General features: G+C 39.5%; 1 protein-coding gene across 2 annotated transcripts in view; it reads left to right on the top strand.

The window, feature by feature from the left end:
* The window catches only part of GYS2 (glycogen synthase 2), a 41077-nt gene that overhangs the window by 3972 nt on the left and 15281 nt on the right, over positions 1–21824 (top strand). Inside the window, exons 2-7 of one of the 2 annotated variants that reach the window (XM_071424271.1) lie at positions 4532–4713; positions 7239–7430; positions 7889–8074; positions 16518–16662; positions 20770–20887; positions 21293–21413. In XM_071424271.1, coding sequence (XP_071280372.1) covers positions 4532–4713; positions 7239–7430; positions 7889–8074; positions 16518–16662; positions 20770–20887; positions 21293–21413 — 944 coding nt within the window. The remainder of the gene's footprint in view (positions 1–4531; positions 4714–7238; positions 7431–7888; positions 8075–16517; positions 16663–20769; positions 20888–21292; positions 21414–21824) is intronic. The other variant, XM_071424272.1, reaches the window with a different exon arrangement.

The following is a 21824-nucleotide window of genomic DNA, read 5'->3' as shown; positions in this document are numbered from 1 at the left end:
TCTGTGCATTTATAGAGTGGGCTGGAATATCAATGTCAAATCAATTCCAAATGAAATCCTGTGCACTGGGGATGATGCACACAGAAATAGCTTCTCAATTGTGGACATCTGTCATAAGTTTCAATGGTTCAGTATTATTTCAGAATATGTTTGGAATGTCAGAATTTCAGAGAATGTGGAAATCTGTCTTCTGAGGAGTCCTGGCCACAAACATAGCCCAAAAACCACAGGAAAAATATCTGTTTGCTGAGGATGCTGGTTGTTTTTCACCTGACATTTTACAGCCTATTTTTATTCAACAGACAATTAATCAATCAATCAGATTCCAATGAAATGTTAGAAACAAGTTCAATCCAAATTTTTATCACACCTGTGCAGATCAAAGACACATTCTGAGGAGAACAGTGAAACAATTGATGTGAGAGTGATTGTGGCAGTTTGAGTCCCGAGCCTGGGCTCATGCTGCTCCCAAGGATCCTGTGGCTCTCATGGTTCTCAGGGAAGCTTTAATGCCTCCAGAGTGGCCTGGTGAGGACATAGCAAAGAAGCTGCAGAGCCCTGGAATCATCCTGATGCTCTCTCTCTGTAGCCAAGGTGTGTGAGAAAGGATCAGTGACAATCTCCACTTACCTCTGTCTCGCTTCCATAGTTCACTTCCTATTTCTCTCCCTCATTTTTGGTTTCTGCTGCTCCTTCATTCTGTCCTTCTGCAGTGTGGGGTGGGTAGGAGGACAAGCTCTAACTGCTGCTTGGATTTTAAATATACAAAAGAAATAATGCAGCAGGACTTGAAACAAGGAAAAGAGAAAATGCTGGAGTGATGCAGAGAACTCCTTTAGACAAATTCTAGTAGTGTTAACATAGTTAAAAAGGTTTAGACTTTAAAAATAATTCTGTGGAATTTTTTGAGATAGTATTTTGGTTTTATCTTCTATTTTTTAAAGAGGTCAGTAAAAAGACATCAAACTTCCCTTAAATTAACAAAATCCTTCTTTCCCAAATATCTGAGCTCTCCTTTCTGTGCCAGTTTATTTTTTCCTTAAAGAAAAAAACAAAACAAAACAAACCAGGAGGAAGAATGGAAAGGAGATAGGTGGGGGAAAGAATTTTTGTTGATTTCCTTTGAAAGTTGATTTCATTTATCGGTGGAAAGTTTAAAAGCACGTTTTAAAAAGAAATAATAAAAATATTTTTATTTCAATGATGTTTTTAAATGACTAAAAATTAATATATTTGAATAAAGCATTTTGTTGAACATCAGAAAACTAAACTATTCCTGTATCAACATTTTACTGCTAATTCCCCTTGTCTGTGATAGTCCAAACCAGTTCTCTTGTTCTGATCTCTGCTGATTCTCTATCGGCTTCTCATTTTGTCATTTCTTGTTTGTTTTAACCCTGTTTCAAAGTACAAAATTTCAGAGGCAGCATAGAGAAACTTGCAACATTTTGGTACATCCCTGTTGTTTAGACAGGTTTTCTGTTTATAGTATGACCTAAAACATTGTATTAGACAAGAAAAAGAAGGCTTACCAAATTGTTGAAGCAATTTGAGAATTCTGTGAGCTGAACATGTAAACCCTTACTCTGCTATTCAGTAGGATATGTAATGTTTTGCTTACTGGCACAGATATTTCCAAGGAATTCAGAGCAACTGAGCATATAGAAACTAGCTCTTAAAAGATATATAATCCGTTCCTGGAGTTTGCTATGGAGAAGTGTAATTTCAAAAATCAATACATTATTCTAGACATTGCTCTGTTCTTCTCAAGATGTCTTTTTTAAGTTATACCCAACACTTCCTACATACATAGTTTCACTTGCAGTTTCCCTCCGCTGTCAGTTAAACCTTATGCACAGACATGCTTTGTGAGTCATATTTCCACAGTAACAGGGAAGACAAAAGCAGGTCTGGGGGCCAGGTAGCACTGCTTTTATCACAGTTAACTTCTGAGGAGTTTTAACAGCCTGTAAAATGTACTCCTTGGATTTTATCATAAGTACTTTTTAGTGCATTTCAGGCAAATCAGTGCCCTGAAATGTTTTTTACCTTGCTGTGCAACAGATTATGACAGCAGAGCACGGCACACTCTCCATTCTTTCCCCCATAAGAGGCCTTCCATACATCTTTGGCCGTTTAGGGCACACAAGGATCCTAAGGATAACCTTGTGAAAAGAAACACTCAGATGCTGGCTGTGTGAAACAAAGATCCAGGCTCTGCGCTGCCCTTGAGCTGCAGATTCCCCATTTCTCTTGAAATCTCTGGCTGTGGAAACTCAGCTACGTTACCAATCCCAGTGTTGAGCCCTTTGCAGTGTGGAAGAGGCTGATCCACACTCCTAGGATGGGGGAAGGAGCTTTGCTTCACTCTAGGCATATACAGCTTTATTGTGGTATTTAGTGTCTTTCATTTTGCAAGTCATGTTATCACTTTTTCCAGGATCACCAGGCTGCCCTGCACTAAAATCTTTCCTCATTCTAAGCTCTGTATCCCTGCCAATTCAAACCAGCCAGTTTCATGACTAAGATTTCTGCCAAGCCTCATATTTATCTTATTTTGGATTTAGGCCTCTTATGCTCCTATGATGAATTTACCACCCCATAAAACCAGAGGTATCATCGTAACTATTGCTTTTTAGGTTGAATGTTCTGATTTGTCTCATATAATTAAAATTTTATGTTTATCTGAATCCAAGCTATTCAAATAGACTCTTTCAGCTTGAGCAGAGGAACTTGGAGGGAAAATACGGTGTTATTTATCTAAGATTGCTCTAAATCCCTGTCCAAAGCAGCCATGGAAGAATATGATGACTATAAATTAGTTTCTTAAGCTTTCTGGTCCTGCAGAAGGGGAGAATAATGGTGTTATGCATAGGTTTCCTTCTGCAATTCCATAGCTACATGATATGAAACTCTTGAACTGACAGCTTGATTTAGGAGCAGACATCTGTAAGGTTCTTGTCTTCTTAAGTCTTGAATTATTAAGGGTAATAATTTATTGTACTAATTCTACTTAGTAAGCTGGTAGATTGAAACTGCATTTTTTTTTCCTCTTTGTAAATACCTAGAATCCTGAGACATGAAAATATTGAGACCAGAGGTCCTTTCAGCATTCAAAACAAATGGGATATTTGTAGAGAAAAGGCATTTAAGTGAACAATTTATTTTCTAGGAGCATAATTAAAACTGTAGCTCTGTCATTTGGCTCTCCAGGGCTGCAAGACAGCAGGCTTTGCAGAAGGCTTTCTGTGTTTGTCAGGGGATGCAGTTTAATTAATCTGGAACTAATCTCCCAAAGTGCTGAGCAACTTCAGCTGCCGTATTGTACATAGCAGTGGCAGATTTTTAAGGAGAATTAGGTAACTTCTCAAGGTTTTTAATTATATTGAATATGGTGCACTGGCACCTCTGGATATCCCAATAGCTTTAAAAGGGTGAGCCTAGCATGCCAGCTCTCAATCCCTGGCAGTTTTCAGTGCTGGCTCCATAGGTAATTTTGATATCACTGCTGGAAGGTGTAGCACCATCTCCATCCCCAGAGTGCTGCCAATATTTCCAAAGCTTCAACATTCAGTGGAGGGAAAAAAATTTATGTAGGAGCAATCCCTTCTGTAGTGTTCCTTTTGCTCTTTGTACCTGTTGTGCTCCCTCTCTCCCACCTTGCTGGAGCTACGCTCATTGTCTCTGGTGTGCAGCAGCTGCTTGGCCTCAGGTTTTCTTTTCCCTCACCATCCTGCCCCCTTGCTGGACTCAAGCATGCCCTATGGCTCTTCTGACTTGGTGGCAGTGAAATTCCACTGCCTGGCACCCTGGGCACTGTAGCAAAGAGAGGTTTGCCCTGCCAGTGTGTGAATTCCAGGGCTGGCTATGGCCAACTCTGAGCAAGAGCAGCTAAGGGACTCTTGCACACCATGTGCAAGAATGGATAGATGTGTATTGACTTGGCAAGGGATGCTGCTGGATTCTCTTACACATTTGAATGGTGCATTTGCCTTTAAAGCAGACATTATTTTGGTGAAAGATGCTACAGACATTTATGTAGTCAGTGTAGGCTACATTCCCTTCAACTTTAACAACTCTTCAAGACTCATAATGCAACAAAACTCCTTATACTTTGAGGATATTGGCTTAAGTCCATTTTTATAGGCACCAGTCAAACAAGCTCAGTTTGTGTGTCAAACAAGCTCAGTTCTTACCATGTGATGAAAAATAGGTTTGAAAATTATAACTGAGGCAATAAAACAAAAGCAGAAGGCTGTGCTTGGGATGCAGCAGAATCAAGATCAGACATGAGAGAGTGGAAGTATGAGGCCCAGGATTTTAATCCCCCAACTGAACAGGGAAGCTCTGATACCATTTAAGAGACTGAACTTCTATTTATTTGACTGAGGCTGGATTTCACTTAAAGCCTACATATGTGAAGGGATTTAACTAGCAGTGTATCTGATCCACAGATGGATTGGAGCTTAGTACAGAGATCTGTAGCCTGTGCCCCTTTCTAATTTTTGTTTTTTGTGATCTTCTTTTGCAGTGGGAGGCATTTACACTGTGATCCAGACAAAAGCCAAAACTACAGCAGATGAATGGGGTGAAAACTATTTCCTGATTGGCCCCTATTTTGAGCAGAATGTGAAGACTCAAGTGGAATTCTCTGAACCTCCAAACCCTGCAGTTAAGAAGGCAATGGACACCATGAAAAGCCAAGGGTGTCAGGTAAATCAGATGTGTTGCTGCTTCCCCAGGGCAACAAATCTGACTCTGAGGAGATTAAAGTTTGGGTTAATGCTCTTGTCGTTCCACTTGACACAGCAGTCCTGGTCAATGTCACAATGGGAAAGGCTCAGAATCCACTGTTAGAACAGCAGAGTCAATTCATTAAAGGTTATTTTTGAGGAGGAACCAGTTCATCCAATTATGGGTTTTAACAGTCATTTATCTGCAAGGCTGCTTAACTGGATTAATGACTTATTTATCTGGTCTCTAAAGTACGGTGAGATTTTAGTACATATAACATGACCTTACCTTGTGCCCTTATTTCACATTCTTGCTTGGGAATGAGAAGAGTGTTCCATTAGCTCTCAGATTTTCTAATGTAGCATAAAAATATTGAGATGAAAACCAGAAAAGACTTGACAAAAGCACTGTGGTGACAAAGGATCCACTTCCTCAGTTCAGTGCAACCAGCTGTCAGTTCCCTGAGAAGAGAGGCTAAACCACAACACAAGAAGTGGATTTTCTCTCTTTCCAACATGATTTTTAACCAGTGTTTTCTGTGTGATCTCATAGCCTTTCTGAGGCTTGGTTTCTCCAACAATGAAGTGGGAATAAACTTCTTCCTATAAAGGTTATCTGCTAAAAGAAATAGATTATCTGCTGTGTTGATGGGCAGTTATTAAGCTGCAAGCAGCTTTGGTTACTTGAAAATGGGTGGAAGGTAACTCATGCTAAATTTAACCTCCTTTCTTGAAGTCCTTATCAGAGATGTAGAACTTGCCTGTGCTCTGGCTCAGTGTTGAGTCCCTCGGAGATGCCAGTTTGCAGGAGGAAAAATTGTCTGCTCCTACTGTGTGCTGAACAGATGTGGAGAGCATCAGAGGCAGCAGCAGGGAAGGATTCTTACTGTTGCTGAGGGCATTGACACACTTCAGTATGGAAATTCCTGAAGTTCTTGGGTTGTCACTAGCTGTGGCGCTGGCAATGTGTTGTCTGCCTTTGTAAGAGCAGTTGTGCTGTTCTTAGGATCTAATGCCTTGTTATGCAGATGTCTTTTGTTGGATGAGTATGTGCCACAGCTTGGGAGTGTTGGGGACACTGACATGATGCTTGAATTGTATGGGCCCAAACTGAAAGGTCCAATCTGCCATTTCTTATCTTTATCAGATTTTCGTAGGTCACTGATCAGGTTTTCCATGTTGCCTCTGTAACACTCCTGTGTCTGGAAAACAGCTAAAGACTTCTGGGGCAAATTGATTGCAATGCTTTATGTTGTTCCAGCAATGCATCCAATTTAATCAGCCACCTCTGCCAGCCCAACACGTGCATGGTGCTGCATAAGTATTCATATACAGCAGCAAATCTGTCCCAGGGATGTCAAATATAGCTTTGATCTCCAATAATGACGCTCTCGTTTCCAGGAGCTGCACTTATCCTATTAACATTTATGTCTGGGTTTTGCTTATGCATCACAATGGATGGTTTTAAACCAGGGTACCTAGGAATGCTTCCAGACTTCTCAGGTCAGGTGTGTTCCTTGCCACAACCTGACCATGTATTTAGATGAAGTCTGGGTTCTCTGCTTTTTAACCTCATTTTTCTGAATAGCAAATCTGGACAGTCTGAAATACATACATGAGGAGCTAAAAGGAGCAAACCTGCCTTTGTTATGCCTTCTACTTTTTGTGAAAACAGGCCAAAAGCTTTTATCTTATTTTTTTTCAAGACCTGACCTCTCTTCAGCTCATTGCAGCGTCAGGGCTGGGTTCAACCCCTGAGGTCCCAGCTGTTTTGATGCAGATTTAATGTGAAATTATTTCACTTTGCAGACTGTAGTGTGGGCCCAGCTGGGTTGGGCAAGCCAGTGCAGGCAGTGAAGTTGTGAATACTCTTAGAAATGGTTATATATACCAATGGAGACAAAGCAGGAAAGCTGCATTTTTAGCCTGATGTGATTTTAGGTATTGAGATTTATTGATCTTCCACTTCTGATTGACCCTTCCACTCTTCCAAATGGAATTGGAATGATTCCCCTCTGCTTGGGAAGAAGGAAGAAATGTCATGGTAGATACAGGCACCAAGCATCAGTCCTACAAAACCTCTCCCCAGTAATCTAGCATAGATAGCAAAAGACTGGAGACAAATATGACTGAAATAAACTGATAATTTTAAAATAAGAACAGAACTGGCATAGATACTTCAATAAGAAGACCTCATTATTCAAGCAAGTGCAGTCTTCCTAAGTTTTTTTTTCTTTCATAGAAAAGAAGTTGCTATTGCAATGAAAATCTAAAATGAAAGACTTAAAAATAAAATGTTCCTAAAGGTTAGAGTTTCCTTTGCTTCAGTATTACTCTATGTATTTTGCAAAGAAAACTGCAAGTCCTGAGTTGTAGGACTGTGAATACACATTGTTTGTGTGCTGTACTTCAGATGTGATGGATGAAGATTGTTGTGCTAACTGGCCTTTACACTCACTTTAACCTTTTTTTTCTATCCTTCTTATCCTTGCCTCTTTTCCATAGGTCTTTTTTGGAAGATGGCTGATAGAGGGCAGCCCTTATGTCTTACTCTTTGATATAGGATCAGCAGCTTGGAACCTGGACAAGTGGAAAGGTGAATTTTGGGAAGTCAGCAACATAGGGATCCCTTTTCATGACCGAGAAGCCAACGATGCTGTGATTTTTGGATCGTTAACAGCCTGGTTTTTGAAAGAGGTACAGTTTTTAAACCTAGAGATTTGCAGACCAAAACTACCTTGGGATGTGGTTCCTATTCTCCAGTTTGAAAACCAAGATTTTTAGGAAGTTGATCTCAACATAAATCAAATTTGTATTTAAAACTTAAATGTTGACTGGTCATTCAGCTATATTTTTCCAGAAGAAGGGTAGTGGGGCTGCCCAGTGTGGAGTCTGAGTGACCGTGCTTGCCAGAGCCCCCTGACACTCTAGAAAGAGGTCTGTTCTGAGGAGCTAGAGAGCACACATTTTTCTTGGGTTAAGGATTAGAGCTGATGGAAGTCAAGGCACATGTCCTCTTAAAATTGTACTGTTTTGTCACAAGAAGGAAAGCAAGAGTACAAAAAGCTTCACCAAAAAAAGAAAAAGAAAAGTTCTCTGGGGCTGGGATGATGGACATGATAATGCATGTTTCATGTATTTCTTTTTCTTTTCAGCTTTCCTCTCAGTTTGATGACAAGCCCAATATAATTGCCCACTTCCACGAGTGGCAGGCAGGAGTGGGTTTAATCCTGTCTCGATCACAGAAACTTCCCGTCGCCACAATTTTTACTACCCATGCAACTCTGCTTGGGAGATACTTGTGTGCAGCCAGTATTGACTTTTACAACAATCTGGACCAGGTAAGAGACATTTTTCTCATTCTTCTCTGGTTTTTTTAGCTAATCATCTACTGGCTCCCTTAATGGTGTTACACTATTTATTGTATTTTCTGTCTTGTGTTGCTTATGACCCATAGCTGGTTTTTGATTCCAGAGCATGAGAATCAACATTTTGTAAAATCATGAAGTGTCTAGGCATGAGTGCCTTTGTCTCATCTGACAGGTCTGAAAGCTCAGTGGAAACTAGTAAAACCTATTCAGCTCTAGCCAACATCTGACCCTTCAGGTGTAGTCTCACAAAAGTCTTTCTTAATGTAAGAAAAAATAACCAATAGCCCTCCTCTTGAGAAAAATACCCCAGAATTGCAGTGGATCATGGTTGCTTTGAGTTTTTTTTTCCCCAGCCTGCTTCTTAATTTTTACAAACCATAGAGAGTCCTAATTTCAAGCATTTCAGGTTAGGCCTAATTTGTGACTGGCAAATGTAGGAAGTACTTTCTGAGTTCAGAAGACTCACATGTGTTTCTTGGAATGTGTGTAAACTGTCTGTTGATTTTGATTTTCACTGTTCTCTTTTCACTCAAAGCATAACACAAAACAATGTTTCAAGGACCCAAATGTTTTTAGCACTGCTCTCATCAGGGTACTTTGCCTGATCTGGGATTTCTATTATGGTCACAGACAAGCCTGAATTCAAGAGGTTTTTGCATTCCAGCACTTAGTGAAGGGAGAGGTACATAAAAGAACCCCATTGTTCATGCACCTCCTTGGCTAAAATTAGTGAAGAAAATTACACAGTTGGTAATTTTCAGTTGGATGTTTGAAGCTTGACATGTTGGGGAGCTGTGTCTTCCAAAGACAAGGCCTAAGCCGTTGTATGTTGCTGGCCTGACTCAGAAACAGGGAATCATGGAATGGTTTGGGGGTTTTTTTTGGTAAACATTATCTCATTCTGACCCCTGCCATGGGCAGGGACACCTTCCACTATCCCAGCTTGCTCAGAGCCCCATCCAACCTGGCCTTGGACACTTCCAGAGATGGGACAGCCACAGCTTCTCTGGGCAACCTGTGCCAGGGCCTCACCACCCTCACAGGGAACAATTTCTTCCTTATATCTGACCTAAATCTGCTCTCTGTCATTCTGAAGCCGTTCCCCCTTGTCATGTCACTCCAAGCCCTTGTAAATCATCTCTCCTAGACTCCTAAGTTAGTTATGGTGTTAGGTGCATTAATAAAGCAGCATGAACATCACAGTCCTGCTGTGTAGGAGTCCAGACACTCCTGCTCACTCATAGTCTCTCTGTGTGTATAATATAGAATGGTTTGTTTTGATTCTGGTTAATTGAGGGAGCTGCAAGCAGTCTGGAAAGTAGTCTTTTTTTTCTCAAAGCAGCTGGGTTTTTTTCTCTTCATGAATACTTTTGGGGGCCTCACCCTTGTCTGTGTACTCAAAAGGTACTCAAATGATCTTACATCTGACTAAACCTGCAGACTTTAATATATTTATAAACTAGTCACAGCATTAATATAATTTTTTTCTGTCCACACATGACATGAACATCTTTATCTGTGAAAGCACTGTCCATCCTTCAAAGCCTAACAAATCCCATTGGTGGCCATCAGCTATATATGTCACAAATACAGAATTGTCTATTCAGATTTTATTCTAAGAATATGTGGAATTAAACATAAGTATCAATTTCAAATATCATTCTAAATGGCTGTAAATAATATTTAAGGGAAGGAAATTGTGGATTTCTAGGCTGTAATGCTTTATACCCTCTGTGGGTTGACAATTAAAGGTACTAATAGAGGAAATTGTGTCAAGCTGTTACACCATTGTTTAATATTTCTATAGGATGCTAAAACTCTTCCTGGAAAAGTTAACTATCTTGGTGAGGGCTTCTTTGTCTGTGAAAAGGTCACCATGGCCCAAAAGTCAGTTGAGACACAAGAGCTTGATCTCGAATAGCATAATTAAATAACAGCTAGATCTTCAGACATATTCTTGTTGTTGCCTTCTAGCAGCAAACTATTTAGGTCAAACAAGCAATTTTCCTAGTGAAGAAGATTCTTTAGGGCTTCCTAATGTTTAATCTTTGGAGGAAACAATATTTTTTTAGAGCATTTCACCCCCTCCCACCTCAAAAATAGGTGGGTTTCCTGATTCAGTGCTATTGCATAAATGTTTTCCCTTGAAGTACGATTAAGTTCTCATGTTTGACCAGTGTTTCACAGCTAGAACACAGTTCCCACCAGGCAGCAGCTGCCAGGATGTGTTGTGCCAGACGTCACAGAAAAATGGCTGCAGCACAGAATGAAAGTGTGTGACCTTATTGTGCCTGACACAATCAGGCATGTACAGCTCATACAGGGAAAAGAGGAAACCTCATGTCTTTGTTTCAACACAGTCCACAAAATGCTGAGTTAGGATGCCTGGTAGGCAGTTCTGCACTGCTCACACAGTGCAGGACTCTCCCACTGCACTGTCAAACCATCCCCATAGATAAGCAGGGCTAGAAGATGCAAGATCAGTAGAGTCCTGAGCTGTGAGCTACTAAAACTCCCTGTTCCATGAGCTGAGGGCACATGTCAGCCTGTAATCTTTAAGAGGACATTTTCTGGGGGGCTGCAAACCCAGTCAGCTTAGTAGAGGAAAGCTGTGGATGGCTGGAAGATGGGAGGGTGCTATATGGATGTAAAACTGTAATGTTGTGTGAGTCCTGACGTCTTCCTGAGCCATCTGCTCTTTGCCTCAGTCAGAGATGGGATCTTGGTTTTTAGGCAGAATTACAGCTTAGCAACTGGACATGGCACTCCAGGCTGTGCTTTAATTGGCAAGGTGGTGATTGGTCAAAGTTTGGACTCAGTGATCTTACAGGTCTTTTCCAACCTTAATGATTCTGTGGTTAAGGTTTGAGCTTATACAATTCTTATATTCTTACAGTTTTAACTCAGTTCATCTGGGCTGGCTGGAATTAACCTGCCTCTGCTCCAGTGAGAACCTGGGTGTTAAACTCCTAGCAGGTGCTCAGGAGCACAGTGGCCACCAGAAGTAATGCTGTTGTGTTACTATTTAGTGCATATTTTAGTACCTAGATTCACATTTAATTCACTCTCATCTTGGAGAAAGGAAGGGAGGGAAAACCAAAAGAACAAAATGGGGTGACATGTACAGTAACTGACGGTGTCTTTATTTTTATTTACTTTTAATTATTTGAAGAACCCTGGGTACATGACTGGGTCAAGGACTGCTCACTAAACCTATGGGTTATTGTCTTGAACTCTTCCAAACTCAACACTTCCTAATTTCAATATCAAGCAGGGTTTTTTATGAGTTTTAATTCCCAATAGAAGTTTAAGGACTTTTGTATATCTAAATAGTCCAGCCAATAGGGCATTTTCCCATTGTCTGCATGTCCAGTGCAGCTTTTACATTGGTGTGTGAGATTATGTTTGTTGCCAAGATACCTAAACCAAAATTGCTAAAATGTAGGAATTTCTGTGAAAAAAATCTCTAGGTCTGTGGAGCCTTTCTCTCTTCAGGAGGAATTGGCTTCTCAGCTGAAGATTAACATTCTCAATCATTGTTTTCCCCATTGTTTGAGGGGACTGATTTAGGTATTTGCTTGTTTTGCATGGGGATTTTTTTCTATCCTTTCATGCCTCTAGAGTTTTATGAAAGGTGCTGGTTTATTTAAATTGACTGAGACACCAATGATCCAAACAAGTTCCTAGGTGAATAGACAGCTCATTTTGGAAAATTATTTAACCTGGAGAAGTCATCATCTGAAATTATTTTTGGGACCACTGGCCTGGTGTCATGGAGAAGTTTGTGTGGTTCAGCCTCTGATGCTTCTTACTAAAAAAACACTTTGAGTTTAATGGGTAAAGGAGAAGGAAAAAAAGGTCAGTCATAGTCTTCATTGCCTTTTTCCTTAGGTTGCCCTGCTGATGTGTAACACTTCTGTTTAGAACTTGGAACATTTTCATTCAGCTCATGCAGGTGCAGCTGAATCCTGTTTGCAAAGTGGTGGAAAATCCTGTCCCAAGAAGTCTAAAAGGAAAAGTACTAAAAATCCCTATGAAAATGAATAGTCAGGAGCTTTTTTGCTGACAATGTCTCACTCCACTTAGTGCTGTACTGTTCAGTTTGTCACCGAGCTCACTGTTACACAAAGCTAATCCACTTTGTCAACAGAACAGCTGATGGAAATCTGATTTAAGCCAGGAAGTGTAAATTTCATTCTCTTTTGGCCTGGCAGAGCTATACCAGAATGAAAGCTCTCTTTACATAAGGCAGCAGTCAATTGGAGGTAAATTTGATGTTAGCTGGATTTAAGGGAGCGGTTCTTACCTAATTTAGACAGCAGCAGCCAGTGAGATAATGGTGGAAGCAAAAATGTTTCCCTTCTACCTGTTAGTCACTTAGGAATTTGAACTTCAAACCAGTCTCTGACTGTTCCTTGGTCCTGCAGAATCACTTTGAACTTGAGTGTACCACTCTTTTAGAAGACCAAGAAAGATTATTTCGTTCTCTGTCTAAAATCCTCAAGCATGAAACCTGTACCTTTTATTTGAATAACAAAATATTTACAGTGACATTATCCACTCTTGAGGTAAGGTTTAAATGGTGAGGGTATTAAATGGTGAGTCTGTATTTTTTCTGCAAAGATGTTGTCATGTTTTATTTAGGAAAATTACATATATTAATTCCAGTTTGAATTTGTATTGGTTTAACTTCTGTTGGTTTTCACCATCCTTTTTTTTTCATTAGGAGAGCATAGCCTAATATCAGTATCTAGAGATTCTTTGTAGACTGTGACAAATAATTTGTCTTTCTTTCAGACAAGAATTTAAATGGCTAATATAATTCTTCCTCTTTTTCCACTCTCAAATGATTCTTGTGTTTTGGAAATACTTTGCAATTCATCTTTAAAGTATTGAAGTAGGAATGGCTGATTTCAATTCGCTACTTCAGTGACTGTTTCCAGAAGAAACATAACTGCTTAATATTCTCTTCTTTTTCACTCAAAGTTCAGAATGTCATGCTGGGGGGCTCAGTGATTACCTGCTGTGCCCCCTAACATGTTGAATTTTAAGAGATCAATGGGATGTTATGCTCATTACATGGATCCATAGAAAATGAACCAAAGAATCCACAGAAATGAACCAAAATTTTCCCTCAGAATTGCACTGCAGCAAATGCAAATTTTACTCCAAAGCATTGCACCTGTGGAACATCTTCTTTTGCTTTGAAATTAGAGTGGCCTTCTAAAGGAGTAATTTCGCCTTCTAATCCTTGCCCGCTTGTAAATTCTAATAATCTACTTGCTTTCCACCAGTCAGGGAAGGAGAGGATCCTCCAATAAATGTACAGGGAAGTGGATATTGAAGCTGTTGGCCTTTAAATATCACTGAAATGGTTGGACTAAAGGACCTTAAGAGCTTCTTCTACCCTAAAGGGTTCTGTAAACAGGTCATCTGACTTAGGTTTTTTTTTTCTCTTGATGCAGCTGTGATCTGTGGCTTAGCTAGTGTTCCCATTTGCTGATAACAGCAAACAAACAAAAGCAGGCGTGACATACTTGATGGGAATCTCGCTTTGCTCTGGCTGAACACGAGGGGTTTGGAGCAGAGTTCACAGGTGCCTGAGCTGGGCTGGGCAGAGGGCAGGGCTCAGGGTTGAGCAGGAGCTTTGGGTTGGGGGTGAGGAGCTGCCCAGGTGTCCTGCTGGTTTCAGCATATTGTCCCATGCCCCACAGTGCCTCTAACTCTGGAGATTGTCAAAGCAGGCTCAGCTTTGCACAGGACTAGGTGGGTTAAATTAGTCACCTGCACTGTCTCATCAATTAATTTTCATTTAGCCTGCCCTTCAACTTGGCTAAGGCTCTTTTGTGAAGTCGCTTGTCTAGCCTGCTCAGAAGTGCACAGTTCTTACTCCACCCTGAGGTCAAAAGTCAAGGTCTTGCTTTACTGATTGGTGCTTGAAGCTGCCGGAGAGTGAGAGCAAATGAAATGTGAGAACCCCATGACCTCTGTTTGTACTTCCTAATAGATGTGGAATTGTGTACCTTTGCAAAAACATGCCAAAAGCCCCGAAAGCATACACAAAATAAAATACTTCTTGTTTATAAAAGATGGGAAAATGAATAGCAATGAAGAAATAAGCACTGATATGTGTTAAATATGCAAAGCCTGTTCATGAAACCAAAGAAATAAAAGTTAACTAGAAATAAGTCATAGTGCTTAACAATCTTTTTATAAACCTTTCCCCAGCAGTGTTACAGGGACAACAGTTATCAACAGTTGTCTTTATAATATCAACAGTATTCTTTATCAACAGTTGGTGAGCATGTCCCAGATTTAATTTTTAATCACGTTTTGTAATTAAAACCCATTCTTGCTGAGAAAGGAAAAAGAGAACAAAAGGCCTTTGAAGTTTGACCAGCTATTTGTTTGCTAGCAATTTCAAAAGTATTTTTAATAGAAAGCCAGATGTGTTCGAAAATACTTTCATAATTATGACTGTGTAGTTGTGCCCATCCCATTCATGTGTTTGTCTAGCATGCTAAAGAACTGTCCCATTTTGTATCTTCTTTGCACAGAATGTTTAGACAATCAAATATGCAGTTAAGAGCTGCTTGTGAATCAGTTTAGTGTAAGCCAAGGATGATGCTGAGACCTGTGGCACTTTAGGGAGCCAAATGAATTCCCCTTTATTTTTCTCTCTGTGTTTTTTCTACCACTTGATTTCTGTAGCAAATGAAATGAACGTCCTGGAGAAAATATCCTTTGTATTTCATGCTCTAAAATTCTTGTGGGGAATGCAGAAAAGACGATATATGAGGATACAACTGAGAGATGGTATCATAGTATTTAGCACATTATGTGGTAAATTGTATTTGGCAAATGTAGAAAAGCTCTTGATATAGAGGATCACCAATACAGAATAAAGCATTTAGTTTCTTTGGAAGTTTTCAGCTGAGACTTTTCAAGAGTCCTTTTTTTTTTTTTTTTGATCACACTAGGTTGGTTAGGTTGGCACTTTCAACTAACACAGTGGAAGCCACTTTCCCACTAGTATTGTAGCACTGATGCAGAATTAAAACAGATAAAAGCAAGTAATTTTCTCAGCAAAGCAGTTATATCTATATCTACATCTGTGTCTACATCTATCTAAGTGAAAATAAGTTTTTTACTTCACTGTAGATCCCTAAAAGGGTTCACATTACATCAACTTTCTCACAATATGTTCTGTACCAGCATTAAGCTTTGCAGGACAGGTCACAGTCTAAATAGCTTTACTTCTGTCCAAGTTCTGAAGTGCTAAAAGCAGCTGGCCATGGCAGGGGTCACACAGTCCTAACTATAGAAAGTGCTGTCTGCCCTGCCTGTGATAGGGGTTAAATCTATTATGGTCAAAGTTACACAGTCAAATGCAATCAAAATCAGGCTGTACAGCCTGCATTAGGCAGCGATCACGACAGAGCTCACCCAGAGTCATTGTCACCCTCCATGAAACTCACAGGCCACTGGGTGCCCATGCTGTTGACCTTAGGGGCTCAAGACTTCTGTTTCCAGAAGTGAAACATCATGGAAGACTAAGAGGATTGTGATTTAATTGAAAGCATTGACACCTTTTTTAGACTATGTTGTAGCGATTTTGCAGTGGACACCGTTAGTGAACATTTGAACCTTTAAGCGTGGACTCAAGGGAATTGTGCATTTTCTTTGCATCAGGATAACAGAAGTTAAAAAAAGGGTAGCTGCAAGATTTAAAGGTGATTTAGAAATACTTGGGTGTTTGGAATGTCTTATCTAGCAGTTTAACTCACATCTGCCTCTAAAAATTAAGGGAGTTCAAACTGAAATATAAGAAGCAGCAAGTAACAGTGGCAGAGCTGGAGGAAGAATATCTCTGAGTTTCAAAAAATATCTCATGTTCTGTTTTCTTTTTTCCCTTGGGAATTGTCGCTGAGTCTTTATATCCTGCCTCTCCATTTCTCTCTCGCCTACCTGTGATTCCCACCATTCTGCCAAGTCCCCAGGTTCTGTCCTCATCCCCATTCCTGTTTTCTTCTCTTCCCTTCAGCTACCAGCAATCTCCCTGCTCTCCCAAGTTTTCCCACAAGCCCGTGGAAGCTGCAACATGATACATTGCCAGCCAGCAGGCCAAATTCCACAGATCCTTACCTTTCATGGAATCATTAATCTAGATTTCCTTCCATGGCAGAGCTGCCATTCTTTGAGGAACAAGCAGGATCTGAGAGCTCTCCTGCTCTTTCAAATTCCTTGAAGTTGATAAAATCGTTCAAACACCAGAATGACAGAAGAGCAGCATAATCACGTGGTTCTCATTCCCTGGGGAAAAGGAGCCTAGCAGGAGAAACCTTCCGTGAGGGAGACAGTTTGATGGTCATGTCACACAGGTGTCTTTTTTGTTGGTTTTGTTATTTAACAGTTTGACATTGACAAGGAGGCTGGAGAGAGGCAGATTTACCATCGGTACTGTATGGAACGGGCATCTGTGCATTGTGCCCATGTGTTCACCACAGTCTCCCAGATCACAGCTACAGAAGCAGAACATATGCTTAAAAAAAGCCCTGGTAAGACCTGGATTATTTTTTTTTTACTGTTATTTCCTCAGAATGCCCTCATATCCTTAGATTGAATGAGCATAATAGAGGCAGTATGCAAACATGAAGAGAAAGAACACATGCACAGGCGTGTCTGGCTATGCTACAGGGATTAACCAATTTTCCATGGATGTTAGGGGTTTTTTTGCCAGGACTCCTCGACTTCAGGAATTTGGTCTGTGGCAGGGTTTCCCTGTTTTTAGAACTGAATCATGATAAGCTTCATATAGATAAAATATCTTCTATTAGGCCAACAAGTAGAGTTTGAAAAATAGTTCTGTGCCCAATAATTTGTCTGGTTTTCCTCTTGAAATTAGTCTCATAAAATATGAAGCTTAGAAACCTTGTCTTGTTCCATGCATAGATTTTGAGTAAGCTCGTGATCCCAGTTTGATGTGTTATCAAATTTCTCTTTAAATCATCTCAGTGCTTTATAGGGATAAACCCCAATACTCCATCTGCAGGTAGGCAGCATGAGGGAAAACTGCACAACAGTTTTGGAGACTCTTTAGCAGGTGTGTTGGTATCTTGGTTATTTTAAATTAAACAGTGCTCAAATTATTGTTTTTGTTTGAGCTTGTTTTTTTGTTGTATTTTGGGGGTTTAGTTGTTTATTTGTGGGATTTTTTGCTTACTCTTTGTAGAGTTGTTGGTTGATTTGCAGTGCTGATTATAGTTTGGGATTCTTATCCTGGTTAACTTCAATGCTTCAAGCCACATTGTGGTTCCTGAACCCAAACAAAATAAACCTTCGCCTCATTCCTGACTAGCTGTCAATAGGATGGTGGATCTAGATTATCTTTTTCATTTTATTTTAAGCACAAAAGCCATGTCTTAAAAGTCACTGAAGTTCAGTCATTTAAACTGGGATATCTCTGAAAGGTCTTGATTTTTACAAAGTGCAGACACTCTGAAAATCAGAATTTTAAAGCTTTTTTTATATAGGCATGACACTTCTCCCCACCACAGCTATCATTGAAAATCATAGTCTGTGTTTTGGGATTTTAGGAGACTGAAATGAGTCTGAATCCAGTTTAATTTGGGGAAGAAAATCTCCAGACTGCTCACAGATAAAACATCAGTTGAAGCTGAAGAGAATTCCATGCACAGAGATTCACAGGCCTGAGCTTTTTGTGATTATTCTTGCAACTTTGAAGAAACCAAGTAAATATACTTAATGTTTGGGTTAAAAAAACTACTGACAGATGTCATGCTTCATGTTGATATAGCTAGAAAGAAATTCAGTAGAAATTGTCACCCCAAATCCTAAGAGATGACTCTAAGTGGAAAGTATGTTCTGATGGGAATAAGTACTTTAATAGTTTCTCTGAATCCAAGACCACAAATAAACTGTGCAGGAACCTATTCTCACACTATTTATTCTCTCTGAAGTTGTGAAATCTGCATAGACATTGATTTCTTGAAACACCCATCAATCCTTCAGTAGGTCATTGAGCTTGCTAAGGAACATGAATACTGAAAGCATGTGTGCATTTCTCCATCCACTTTAAAAATAAACCTTTAAAAGGAGGATGCTGAATTAGCACAACTACATTTTATTTGCATTTATTGAGACAAAAACTTTTTAAATAAATTGTTAGCTAAAAAGAACTCAGAAATGTGCTAAATTGAGCTGTCTCTGCTACTCCACTTTAACATCAAACTTGGATTATAATTTAAATTATAAATCTCATCACTTGGAGAAGTCCCTTTAAAATTTAATAAACCTGATTGCATAGAGAACTTTTGCAGTGGGACAAAGGCCAATTTACCAGTCTAAACCTGGCAGAATGACTGCTTGCATTGTGCTGATCCCACTTGCTGCAGTTGTTATGTGATCAACAATTTATCAAACCATATTTGTCAAAAGCTTGAGTATCTTTGACATATCCAGCAGGATTTTTTCAGTGATCATAAGTTATATTCTTGTGATTTGAAAAGTGGTGTTATGGGATTTCTAATGTTTTCACTCAGATATGGAACATATTTCTCATTAGCATATTCTCATTAGCAACTTTGAATCAAAATTCCAAGAGATTCAGGTATCAGTTGAGTTCTAGATCTAGGTTTCCTATCTGTATGTATTTGATCAAAATCATAGATGGAAACTCTGAAAAAAGTACAAGTCAATTCTAACTGTTAGTGATCTATCAAGAGAAAACTTAATTCTGTGCTAATATTACTTAAATCATGCCAGTTTCTTTCCTATAAATACAGAAGTTAAAACATTCTGGTTTGACCTACTTGGGACAATTTTTCAAGCAAAAATATTATTTCATTAAACAAGAACAGCAACAAAAGCAAACAAACAACAAAAAAAAAAAAAAAAAAAAAAAAAACCAAACCAAAAAAAACCAAACCAAAACAAAACAAAAAAAAACCCCAAAAAAATAAAACCAACATAGGGACCAAACTCTCTTCCATCACTTCGTCCCTCACACATGTTCAAAATATTCCTGTGTGTTGAGCAGAAATAGTGAACTGGATTCTTTGGGCCACCACATCTGTCATGCATCTCAAAGCCTTAAGCAAGAGATGGATGGAGCCCCAGTCCTCATGAAAGGATAAATGAAGCTGCAGTTAAACCAAAGGACATGGGAGTAGGTTATGCACAGGCTGCTGCTGGTGGGTGAGACTCTCCAAAACTCCCTGATAAATGAATGCGAGTGTGGAAAGAAGCCAGCCAGAAATAGCTGGGGAAGAGATTCTTCCTGTATTGGGAAGTCTTGGAGATGGCTGGAGTCTCAAAGCTCTGTCCTGCATGAGCCAGTTCTCCCACACAGAACAAGGAACAGGTCAGAGAAAGGAGAAGGTGTGTTGTTGGTAAAGACAGTGGAGGATAGTTCTGCTCTGTTACCTCCCCCCTGAGGTCTTTGCTCAGAGAATTCTTAAGTGCTGGGCAGGAGAAGGTAAGAGCACAAGTTTTCTCCTCATGTTTTCCAAGGCTGTTTGGTCATTGAAAACCAAATCTTAAGTACCTAACAAGTAAAGATTTCCTGGTCTTTGGTTTCAGAATTGGTATTCTAGAAACAGATCTATCAAGACTTTTGCTATTTCATGGTTACTACTAAAGGTTATATTTTCATCTGTTATAGTTTAACCTAGAGTGCTTCAGGACATTTTCAAGTGAAAGTTTAACCACAGATCACTTACATGGCAGGGAAACATATATATTGCTGAAGCAGACTGTAATTCTCAAGGAAATAATCAAAAATGGCTGTTCCATTTGCATAATATCAGGCAATTATCATAAAGTAGTATAAGTCTGTTTCAGTCAGTTATGTTGCCATGAAATACATCTGCTGAGGAACTGGCCTTCCCTTTCATTTTCATTCATAACCCAGTTCAAAGGACAGAAAATGGCATTCTTTCCATTTACTTGGACTGGATTTAGAGCAAGCCTTTGAATAGCTGCTGAGATCTACCAGGAAGGCTAAGAGTGACTGAATTTCAGTGCCTGTCCTCTGTGTATATCCCAAAACTCTACCTTTAAAATGCTGGAAATGAACAAATTTTAATTGTAAGATCCTTTAGAATCTTAGAGGAGAGCAGCAGTAAAAATGTAAAGCGTACTATTCCTTGGATGTTTTTAGGGGAATGCAACTGATTACTGGAAAGAGGCTGTTTTATAAAGGTTTCTTATATGCTCCCTTTTTTGATAAATCATCAGAAGTTTTGATAGAATGGACATCTTTTGTGCCATGCAGTAAACAAGGGCATAGCACAATTTCTGCTTCCAAGGGCTCTCAATCTGCAGTGATCGAGCAGGGAACAGTGATATCAAGGATAAAGAGGTAAAGGGCAGGTTGCACAACAAATTTATGGCTCAATGGAGACATTACTGGGGTCTTGACATGACAAAAGGGCAGGGGCTGAGGACAGGTGAAAGCTGCTTTAATGCTGCAGACAGTGCAGAGCCGCGTGCAAGAGCTTTGTGGAGGAAGTGCTGTTCCCCCCACCTTGAATAACATAAATACATAACCTGTTCACATAAATCTGAGAGACACATTGGTTCTTTCCTTGAAGATTTCTCTGACTCTGAAGATGTCTACCTCTGCCTTTTCTCTGCTTTTCCAGATGTTGTCACCCCAAATGGCTTGAACATTAAGAAATTTTCAGCAATGCATGAGTTTCAGAATTTGCATTCCATGTACAAGGCTAGGATCCAAGAGTTCATTCGAGGTCATTTCTATGGGTATGCTTTTACTTTTCAAACATTAGCAATGCTTGTCCAACACTATTTAAAGCAAGAACCAAAGCAGGAGGACTAACAAGTACTTCATAGAGGAGTGTAAATGTTGAAACCAGCTTATTCAAATGGCTGTCTGGGATTTCTCAGTCAGAAGCTAAGGGAATTTTAGACACCAGATCTGACTCTACTTAACAGATTGTGATTTCATACAGCAGATCTTGATCTGTTTGTTATTTACCCAAGATAAAGTTAGTCAGATTAAGATAGTCAATTTAAAGCACAGCAGAAAAGCCTCACTTCCGTTTTTCTCTGGGGATAATAAGTTCCTCCAGAATAGAAAGCTGTCGTGTGTTTTATTTGATTGTATCTCAAGAAATACTTTGTTCTTGTCTGTTTTTTTGCTTTCAGCCACCTTGACTTCGATCTTGACAAGACCTTGTTTTTCTTCATTGCTGGGAGATATGAGTTTTCCAACAAAGGAGCTGATATGTTTCTAGAAGCCTTATCAAGATTAAACTTTTTGCTGAGGGTAAGAAAGCTTACACAGCTGTTGAAAGCATAGAGCTTATGCTCAAACTCACCATCCTGTGGAAGTCACCTACAAGAATTCCCTTTCAATACTCAGGTTTATAGGGAAGTAATTATGGAATATTCACAGTTTTCATAGGGCTCTCCTCCTGAACCGTCAGAATATATGGTGATTTCACACAGTTTTAATTGATAGATTGGTTGTATAATTGAAAATAATTGATTACATAGTTCAAGAAATTAATCCATGGTTGCCTCCCTGGTTTTTAGAGAGAAGTAATGAAAATAGTATTCTAGAGTTTACCCTGATGGCTTACATATTATAATGGAAATAAAAGTAAGCCTTTAAAGCTGCATTTTAAAAACATCCTTTTAAGCAAATTCCTTAATTTGTTAGAACCTGTTTATGATC

The sequence above is a fragment of the Agelaius tricolor genome, unplaced genomic scaffold (assembly GCF_023055355.1).
Source record: "Agelaius tricolor isolate 1412-34295 unplaced genomic scaffold, bAgeTri1.0.p SCAF_3, whole genome shotgun sequence".
Classification (NCBI taxonomy): Eukaryota; Metazoa; Chordata; class Aves; order Passeriformes; family Icteridae; genus Agelaius; species Agelaius tricolor.
Note: the sequence above shows the minus strand (reverse complement) of the source record. Positions and strands in the feature narration are given on the sequence as shown.